The sequence below is a fragment of the Elephantulus edwardii genome, unplaced genomic scaffold (genome assembly GCF_000299155.1).
Source record: "Elephantulus edwardii isolate Elephantulus edwardi_28Jun2011 unplaced genomic scaffold, EleEdw1.0 scaffold00006, whole genome shotgun sequence".
Taxonomy (NCBI): domain Eukaryota; kingdom Metazoa; phylum Chordata; class Mammalia; order Macroscelidea; family Macroscelididae; genus Elephantulus; species Elephantulus edwardii.
The window spans coordinates 8956405-8967321 of NW_006399756.1; the positions used below are offsets into that span (position 1 = coordinate 8956405).

The window sequence follows — 10917 nt, forward strand, 5'->3', positions numbered from 1 at the left end:
CTCTCCGGGACTCTCATGAATGATTAGGAAGTGCTTCCCAGACGTGGATCAGGCAACTGGATACAGTTACCTCCACGGGAGCCTAGACCTTCCAAAGACTCAAGACTCCCAACCATGAGGTGGCTACTGTGGACGAATCATCCTCAACTTCCAGCCTGTGTATAATAAAACCCGCCACCGTTCTCCTCTACACCATATGCCACACAAAATCTTTCAAACACAAGTTATAAATAACTAATAACGTTCTAATTTTTAACATCTACCTTTAAAACTTCAGCTGTGTTCTCATGCACAATGCTGCATGTTTCCAGTTCTAGGGTTTTGTTGTTATTGTTTCTAATTATAGGCTCTTTTCCTGACAAGGAAGTGAGATGTGAAAATGCCTTCCCGACCTCCCCAAGTCTGTTATTTGAAAGAGCTGAAGAGAGCGCTAAGCCTTCGTGCAGGGTGGGGTGGGGGGTGAAAGGCCACAGCCTGACACAGAGGCTGCAGATCAAACAGTGCACCATGCAGAGCAACACGGGGGCTGGGGGACAAAGCAAGTTCAAAAGACAAGCAGGACTGTTCAAGTACAACTAAAAAACTCAGGATTCTAAATTTATCATCTGATAACGAACGAGCGGTAGAAAGTACAACACTTAATATAAAAAGGAAAATAAACCATCTGTTACTTAGGATTTCCTCATTTTTTCAGAGTTTAAGACTTTTCAAAGTCACTTGCAATGGAAACTACTTTCTTATTCACGCACATCCCAATGCAAATCTGCAAAGTCAATCTGAAAGCAGTGGTCAGGTGATGAAGGAGCTCCCCAAAATGGGGAAATCGAATGTTTTTTTTCATCACCAGGATTATTTTATCGATACGGAGATGTCTGGTGGGCCTGGATTGTGACCCTCAAGGCAGCCATCTGAGCCCACCAGTGGCCTCACAGGACAGAGTGTGCTTCTGGAAGGACTTCCAGCCTCGCACATTCCTGGGGCAGTTCTAAGCTTCTACCTCACCATGAGCTGGGGTCACGGGAGCCTCCAACAGTTGTCAGAGGAAGTACTCCACTCCTACCTTGGGAAAAGGCCTTTGGGAGAGACCTGTGCCACAGACGAAGACAGAGGGTCAAGAAAGGTCAGGAAAGCTCTTTATGTAAAAAATGGTGGGCACGAGCTTTTCAGTTCTGCTCATCCACTGCTGCTCCCATTGCCCGGGCAAAGCAGGAAGGGTAATCCTCATGTAATGGCCCAACAGGTTACTACTGCCCCAGAGAGGGGTTTCTACCCAGAAAGGAGGGGTCGGACATGGAGCCAACAGTGCTGCTGGACAAAAGACAGTTCAGACCCAAACAGTCGCACACAAAGTCAGCACTCAAGGAATAAAATTAGAATCAAAATACTGTCTTTCATAATTTGAAAGTCTTATGTGAGAAGATTAAACTTACTTTACAGAGAACTAGGATCAATGAGTCCAAACTAGGATTCTGACTCACTGCCCCCGTGTCAGACCCATCTCCTTATCTGATTGTCCACTGGGCTTCCGAGGGTGTAAATCACACGGGAAGAGACTGCCCATCGCTCGTCCACAGCGCAGCGGGGGGTGAACCTGTTAGAGATGCTGCTTTCGGGTGGGCAGCCACCTCCCCACGGACTACACTCCCAGAGCTCAAGCTAGGACAGCCGATGTGCCGTCCAGACAACTGACTCCCAGTCGATCCTCTGGTAGGTTGTCTGAGGCTGCAGTAAGGAGGTGCACTGTCAACCCAAAGGCACAAGCTTTGAATCCATCAGTTACCCCAACGGAGAAAGATGGGCAATCGAGTCCTCTGAACACCCGCTAGCGGGTCAGCCATGGGTCAGTGCTGACTCAACTGTATACAACATCAACAAACCACAGGAGAGGAAATTCCCCATCTTTCTCCCACAATTCATAGATTCAAACCACCTGCCTTTGGGTTAACAGCACAACGTCTTACAAAAATGCCCCCAGAGCTTCCTAGGATTGTTACTGTTTTGTGCACCACCGAGTCAGAGCCAACCCAGAGCTGATCCTCCTGCAGGTTTTCAGAAGCAGTTTTATCACACAAGAAGAGACTGTCCACCTTTCTCCCATGGAGCAGCTCGTGGATTTGAACCGCCTGCCTCTGGCATGGCAGCAGTGCTCCCGACCACTACAGGCAGAAAATACAAGCAACTAGAGTTTCACTGAACCTTTCCCAAATGCATTCAGTACATTTCAGCAACATGCAGCTCCAACAGGAAAAATGTAGCTCAGGGATAGATGGGTCTCTTCCGTTCAGGAAGCAGCTGAATACTACCAAGGCCCTTTCTAAATTATTTTTTTTATTATTTTCTATTAAAAAAAATCAGGACAGGGTAATGAGGATCACTGGTTGTGAGGGATCTAGAACAAATCTCTCCAGCACTTTCCCTAGGTCTTCCATCCTATCTGCATAAGCAGCCCGCCAGGCCAGGGATGCCAAGGCAGGGTTAGACGTTCCCCAGAGAGTCACCCCTTGTTTATTTAACATGTAATTTTCTTTTTAAAAAAAAATCTCCATCCTCAGCTGTTTTATAAGTTTTTATTAAAGAGTTTCACAGATAAAGTTTAAAACTATCCAACAGATAATCTCTCATCTAGGTCTTAAAACAGGGATTCTAGTTTTGAGTTAGGGAGCTCTAGTGGGTTAGCTGTGAAGAGCTGAGCTGCCAAGTGAAAGGCACGCAGTTTGAATCCACCAGTGACTCTGCGGGAGATGGGCAATCTCCTCCCACGCCATGTACTACCTTTGAGAACCTGCTGACCTGAAGCTATGGGTTAGTTCTGACCCAATGATCCATAACAACAATATATTTTTAATTTATGACATTTACTCAGTGTTTTGCAAAGCAACAATAAAATCAAAGTGCATTTCAATTCATGAATGGTTTACAACGACTGGCACACAAGTCGGAAGTAAATGGTGAAAGGATATAAATCTGCAAGGGCATCAAGTAGTTTAAACGAAAAATCAGATGCTTAACCCCCGGTTAGCTTGACTCCGTGCACCTCGCCGCGTATCGGAGCTGTGCCCCATGGGGTTTCAACGGCTGATGCTGTGGAAGTAGACACCCAGGCCTTAATTTTGAGGTACCTCAAAGTGGACTCAAAACTCCAGCCCTATGAGTTAGCTGGTGAGTATGTTAATGGTTTCCACCAGCTTGGGATTTATCTAAATGGTAGAATAAGTGGTCCCTAACCTAGAAACAGCATCTTTTTTTTATCCCCATTATTTTTCTTTTATATTGTTTGTGTGCTACACACACTGCTCTATTCACATTGTGGAAGACAGTATCTAAAATCTAAATGATTTAAGAATGTTCTATCAGCAACAGTGATTCTCCCCCAAGGAGGAAAACACAGGCTATAGATTATTTCTTCTCATATAAATGTCCTGTCATTTTGACATCAAATGAGAGAGCAAGCGTCAGGGGCTGCGCAGTCGGGGAGCAGGGTCAGTGGGTATGAGCCCAAATACACATGTCTAATAAGAGTAAGACAAATCCTGAAGCCTGTACCACACACTTCATAGGAGGAAGGTGTGTGCTTTTATCAGGTAACACTTTGGATTTTACCAACCTGTGGATTATCCATGTACCATACGAAACTATCTTCTCTGGTGTCCAGTATGAAGTACCTTCGAAGAAATTTCCCACTGTTTTCATTTTCTTCAATGTCCAGAAAACCACAAATACGATTCTGGCGATCCACATAAGGCATCTCTGAGCTTGAACATTACACTGAAAATAAAAATATTACAGTAAGCTGTTACAACCGAAGAACCTCTCACTAGTATTGGAGGGGCAGAGGGCGCTTGGCAGCTATGAATATGCTTAAACATCCGAAGCACGGACAAAGTCACTCGAAATGAACCTTATCGTAAGCTCAGCAGTTTACATTAACGTGTGAAAGCAGAGCCTCTCTTCTCAGACTGATAATTAACTAAACATTTCTCTAAGCAACACAGAAGAGGAAGACCCTAGATGAGATAGAGCGACACAGCTGACTGGGGTACCAAGGACAGGTGTGCTGCAGACAGTGAGCTTGGCTCAGGAGAGGACAGAGTTTAGAGCTACTGTGCATACGGTCACTCTGAGTTACAGATGAATCAACAGCACATGACAGCAACTCGTGTTGGAACTGTGGATGGACCTTTTTACTGGCAGCACAGTTCCTTATCACTGAGCCACCAAGGCTCGCCAGCTACAGTATAGTTTACACCTTAATGAAAAGAAACCATCCTTACAACTTGACTAATACACATTGTGACAAACACAGCGAAGTCTGAGGTTATCAGGATCTCATTTCACCAGGATCCACAAGCAACGAGGAAGCGGCAGTCACAAAATCAAACGGCACGAGGCTTGGGCAAATCTGCTGTAAAACCCTCTCTTAAAGAGCAAAGAGGACTAAAGCTGCCTAGCCCACATCACAGTGTTTTTAATTTCTCAACTCCATGGATACACAGACCATGAACAAGTAGGCAGAAGAAAAGCTGATGCCTCTGAATCAAAAGGGGGTAAAAAGGATGCTGAACACGCCATACCCTTCCAGGGACACACAACTCTGCCTGGGAAGAATTGCAACCAAAATGCTCCTTAAAAGCAAACACAGAGAGAGACTTCACCTCACTTTGGCATATGGTCAGGAGGACCCCAGTCCTGGAAGAAATCATGCTTTTTAAATCAGATTAGAAAAAAAAAAAGAAGAGGAAACCCCTTAACTAGAAGGACTGACACAGCAGATGCAGCAATGGGACCAAACACAGCAATGATGCTGAAGATGGTGCAGAAGTGGGCAGTGGATGGTTCTGTTGTACTAGGGTCCCTAGGAGTCGAAACCAAATAAATGGTACCTAACAACAACAACTAACTTCATGTCCTCAGTTAAAAGTCTAGCTACTAGACCTTTCAAATTGTTTTAGCATATATTTAAGATTTACAAAAGAACCATAATGGGTAGCATAAATGTAAGGTTCTTTGCTGGGTTCTCTTCCGTGCATAATGGCATTTAACTCTAAAATCTCTATGAGACAGGAACCATTATCCCAACTTCACAGATCAACTGTAGTTCGAGGTAAAGTTACCGTCCAAGAATACAGCAGATTCTGGAATTCTAACTAAAGCTCAGATCATAAATGTTACACCATCACCTCTCTCAAAAAGCTTTGAATTGTTACAAGGAAAATGAATTAAAAGAAAATGAGCAAACACTGCAATAAGAGAGTGAAGCAGGTTTTATGTACCAGCTGATGAAAGACATAAGCATCGCCTCTGACATAATTACACAGCCAAACCCCTGTCTAGATAAAGTCTCCTGCTCTGCTCCGCCCAGCTACCAATTCACAACACATGCATAACAGAACCTATTAACTCCACCACAACGATTCAAGAACAAAATCCAGTCTGTGTGCCTAATTTGCTGTATAAGCTTTCACCTAAAACACAATAGAATATTACTTGAAAGGATAAAAAAGGTCAGTCTGTGGGACACAACAGGATAAACAAAGCAGTTTCTTCAGCAAATAAATCACGATGGGAAAGAAAGAGAGGAGTCACAGATCTGAGAGAGACTCCCAAGGCATGAATATACTCTGGTTTTAAAGTATGGAAACCTTTGTCCAAGTAATTACAGTTAAAAGCCGTGACTTGTGGTGGAAAGCAGGATTTTCAAGCCACGTCTCTAGAAACCCTAGCCGTGTGACTGCTCACCACTGAGCCGCTGGCTCTGCTCAGACACTCCCCACGGGGTGCCTGTTGGCCAGCACCGCACAATTCTGTGAAACCTGCAGTGAAAACCCAGCCCTAACCCACCCTGGTACGCCACGTTCTGATAGGTATCAAAAAGTTTTAAACATAAACCACCCACAAAGTTTCTGTGCATATACTGCTATGGATCTGGCTCTTACAGATTAAAAAAAAAAATACATTTTTTTAATTGTTTGATTATTTGTTTTTTTAAAAACTGCTAAGACATAATCAAGTTTGAAACATCAGTACCCTGTCCATGCGTGGTTACTAGTGGTGTCATGAGGTCCGCCCCATGCACACGCAAAGAACCCCTGCCTAACCCTGGGCATCTGCACACCCACTACTGCATGTCCATCATGCTTGGAAAGCAATGTCCATGGTGCGTGGGGCATCAAGGCTGGAAAGGTGCAGGGTCAGTGAAGCAGAAGACCCTCAACCAGACTGACTGACACTGTGACTGCAGCAATGAGCTCAAATACATCAGAAATGATGAGGAGAGCATTCTCACCTGTTGTTCTTAGGGTCGCTGAGTCATACTCAACTCGACGGCACTTAACAACAATCACCATTCTTGGGGAGGAGGAGATCAGTGAAAGGAAAGAAGACAATCAGATGGAGTGACTGCAGTCACGGACTTAAATGTGTCAGAAATGATGAGGATGGCATAGGCTAACACAAGAGTTCACATCTCCTGTTCACAGCGTTGCTATGCATTAACTCAACAGTACCTAATAACAACTATAATGACTGCCTCAATGCACTTAGCCTCCTCTGAATTTTTAAGAAAAAGACCAGATAATATACTTCCTTAAAAGGTTTGGATGTGGTACAATATTCCCGCTGAGCAATGCCAGGGGAGGGACTTGCCTTCATACTGCCATGTTCCCTGAAAGAGGAGCTAGCTAGGTACCTGGAGGAATCCTGGGCAGAGACACGGCCAGGCTGTCCCAACTGTGCCAGCAAAATTAGTAAGTCTGTCTATCTCAGCTGCTATCTGATTACAACCACATGAAAGGCCCCACAAGAAATACCCACAGGAGCCTTCAACCCCAAAAATGGGGGCAGAGAATACATTATTGCTTTAAGTCATTTAAAAAAATTCTCAGGTACATTATCATACGAATACACTATGTCAAGCACTCTAGGAATTTCATGAATGAATGCTTAAGGACTTTTGTTGTTGATTTTCTGAGGTAAATGAAGTGATCACCTGCAAGCTATATGAAAATTAAGACAACATAATTTTAAACAATCTATGGGTCGAAGAAATTGAGAAGCTAAATTATATAATGTTTTGAACCAAATCCATGTGCTTCCTTATAAAAGAAAATGATATCACAAATGAGGATTGTTGTTAAGTACCATCAACTCCAACTCTCAGAAACCCCGTGAAGATGTGAATCCTGCCCTCTCGTGTGCCACCGTCATGACTCGCGCTGCCTGAGCACTGTTACAGACACTATGGAACGCACTTTGCTAGCGGTCTTCCTCTCTCTCTGACCTTGCAGCTCTCCCAGCACGCTGTCTCTCTCCAAGGTCCCTCCTGACAACATGCCCAAAGTCTGTGAGAAGTTTCATCATCCTTGTCTCGAAAGAGCACCCTGGCCGTCCTTCCTCCAAGACTGACCTGTGTGTTCTTTTGGCAGGTCATGAGCTATTCCATAGCCTTCTCCAAGACCACAATTCAAAGGCATCAACTTTCAGATGCATAAGCAGCAAGGGAAAAAGATCATGGATTGGATCTGGTGTGTCTTAGTCTTTAAACTATCACCATTGCTCTTCAGCAGATGAGAGAGAGGTCCCTGACAGCAAACGTATCACCTATTTCACACAACTGATGCATCTGAATAATGGCATTGGCTACTATCTCATGGACTCCACCTGTCTTAGAAAAAGTACCATCAGAATGATCCCCAGAAGGGAAGATGCGCTGTGGGCATGCTATGAGGAGGGGCAGTTCCTAGAGGACATGGTACTTGCTTAAGGAGATGAGCGAACAAGAGGCAGGCCCTCAAGGACATGGACTCGCCCAGTGGCTGTAATAACCGAGGAGTGTGAGAGCTGTGCAGGCTGGCGAACATTCTGCTCTGATGCCTATGGCGGTGGGAGAGTCTCTCTGGGTTGGAGCACACTAGATGATCCTTAACAACAGTAATTAAATCATTTTTGAGGGAGGAAGTCTTGAGAGCTTCATCTGATCAAGCCTCAGCCTCAACTTCCAATTTAAAAGAAAGAAAAGAACATCCTCAATTATATCACAAGGGTGTAATTAGAAAAAATCCAGATGCTGAGAAATTTCTAAGGATAAAGACGATTTCTTCAAATATCAATTTTAAGGGAAAGAGTGAGTTGGAGGAGGAAGGATGTAGAGAAGAAACCTCAAGATTTAAAAAAGACTTAAATGAGCGTATGAACCAATCGTAAAACTGCCAAGCTGGTTATGACTCACAGAAACCCTCCACCAGGTTACAAGGCTGTAAATCCTAACTGAAGGACGGTCATCGATCATTCGATCTTTCACAGCCACAGGGTGAGATTCAAGCTGAGGAAGACTGGAGGCATTCTGGTTAGCAGCTCAACATGACGGACCCCGCGGCCCGAGCTCCTGCACAATGTGTCGTCTTACTTAAATCCTATTTTTAAAAAGAAAGAACTATTTAATTTGAATATTGCCTATATATTTGATACTACTAGGGATGTGCCAATAGGGGGTTTTTTTCCCCTAGTGTAAAGTGGCATTGTGATTATGTTTCTAAAGAATGAAAGTCTTTATTCAGAGAGAGTTTCTGATACACTTAGGGCTAAAATGCCCTTCGGGATTGGGTTCAAAATGATGTAGGAGAGAATGGATGGAGCAGCACAGCCTCGGTTAACAGTGCTGCCGCTGCTGGGTGTCACTAGGCCACTTCTGACTCCAAGATGTGCCACAGACGGAAACACCGTCCAGCCGTGTGCCAACCTCACAAGCACTGCGGGTCTGAGCCAGCCCACTGCTGCAGCCACTGGGCCAATCATCTCACTTACGGGAGTTCTGTGTATCACTGATCCTCTACCAAGCATAGCAATAGCTATGTTGCTGTTTTCAAGTGCCAACGCACAGGGCCCCTAAGAGCAGCAGATCTGAACCCTTCCCTATCCTGTGCCACTGTCACCATTCTGAAACACTTGAGCCCACTGTTACAGTCATCGTCCATGCATCTCTCACTGAGGGTCTTCTTCTCTTTCACGGACACTCCCACCCTTCCAAGTATGAAATCCTTTACCAAGGAATAGCCTCTTCCAGCAACATATCCAGAGTATGATTAATAGGCACAGTGGTTAATAGTAGCTAACAGGTTAACTGCAGTTGGGGCTAAATGATGGGTTCATGGAGTGAGTTAGTTACATCTCTATCTACTCTTGTGGATACTGGCAATTCCCCGTAATTGGAGGAGGCAACTATATTACCTATCAGGCTGGTAACAACAAATTAGACTGGTAAGGATACAATAAGAACTCTTTTACAATGTTGATGAAAACGCAAAGTTAGATAACCCTATGGGAGTGAACTCAGCACTCCTCAACAAAAGGAAAGGTGCATCCACCCTATGTCCCTGTAATCCTACGTAGTGTTGTCACTTTGGAACTACATGAAGCAATGACAGGGTGCCATGTCGTGTCATAGGAGAAAGAACAGTTACTGATGCCATCGAACACCTTCAAAAACATTTCAAAAACCTTTTTGTTGTTGTTTACTAAGTGACAAGACTTTCACCGTAAGACGAGTGGGGCAAAGTGGTGGGTGGAGGTATATGGGGAGGGAGACATGGTGTCAATCTGAATCAGGAAGAGTATGAAATCAGGGTCTTTGGGGAAATGGTAAAAATAAACAAGCAAAGCAAAGCCATTTCCACCAAGCTGATTCCAAATCCTAACAACCCAACAGGACGGGGTAGAACCTTCCGTAGTGTTTCCAAGGCCACAACATTAACAAGGGCAGACAGCCACAGCTTGCTCCCACAGCCCAGCTGGTGGGCCCGACCACAGCCTCTCTGTTAGCAGATGAACACTTAACCACTGTGCCACTAGTGACCCAAATGTTAAGACAATAATAATGCAAACCATCAATTCACACCCCACTGTATTTACTTATTAAAGCTGAGGGAGGAGTGGTGGAGAATCCCTCACTCAGTCTTTCTCTCCAGAGCACTTCCTCTGCCTGACTTCACCCTCTCGGGCCGTCTCCTCTTCCTCTCCAGCCCCCCAGCCTCCCAGGACAATCCCACCTCATTTCCCAGAGCTCTGAGTGCCAGAGGCCCAGGACCCAACTCTGGATGATCTCCACCTTCAGAGACCTCATCGTCCCTCTCTTGCCTCACAGGCCATTTATCAGTAAATCCTGTCAACCATCTTCAGAAAGTAACGGTAGGCCGACCACTCCAAGCCACTGCATTGCTGTCACTCTGGACCAAGTCCTCTCTCACCCGGATTGCTGCACATTCTGCCCTTGCCCTATTTCAATCTGTTCCCAACCCAGCAGTGTGTGAGCCCATCAAAACACACGAGGCAGACCCCGGAGAAAATGTGGGCTTGGGTCCAGACCACCAAATAAAGCCAACAGCCAAGAAAGGGAGTCCCAGGCCCTCTCTACTGCCTAGTGCAGAGAAAAGGTTATGTTCACACTAACTATGCTATGGTCTCATAAATGTTTAAGAGTGTAATGAAAAGTTTAAACAGTCTAAGAATTAGCAAAATGTGGCACAAAACGTGAAGTGAGCACTGACGTTAGGAAAAAACCTTCAATTTGTAAAAACTGCACTATCTGCGAGACATGAGAAATCAAGAGATGCCTGCATCCAACATTTATACAATAATGCTACTTGCCAAGCATAACGCCAAATATGTAATTGTTAACTTACTGAATACTTTCTGCAATACTTTCTTCAGAGGAGAAAATGAAGGTACCAAAAGCAAGCCCACAGCCAGTGAGCAGATTTCAAGTCTTAGGGACCGTGTCAAAGAGAGCAGACCTGCACATGGGGTTTCCCACACTGTAAATCTCTACAGAAGCAGACTGCCTCTTCGTTCTGCTATGGAGCAGGTGGGAGGGTTGAACCATCACCCTTTCTATACGCAATCTAACACTTCACACACACTGCACCA

At 44.8% G+C, this 10917-nt stretch overlaps 1 protein-coding gene across 1 annotated transcript in view; it reads right to left on the bottom strand.

The window, feature by feature from the left end:
* The window catches only part of PLEKHA1 (pleckstrin homology domain containing, family A (phosphoinositide binding specific) member 1), a 43545-nt gene extending 39778 nt beyond the window's left edge, over positions 1–3767 (bottom strand). The window contains exon 1 of the mRNA XM_006879884.1: positions 3605–3767. Within this exon, the coding sequence (XP_006879946.1) occupies positions 3605–3745 (141 nt within the window). The 5' untranslated portion in view covers positions 3746–3767. The remainder of the gene's footprint in view (positions 1–3604) is intronic.
* Positions 3768–10917: the final 7150 nt, after the last annotated feature.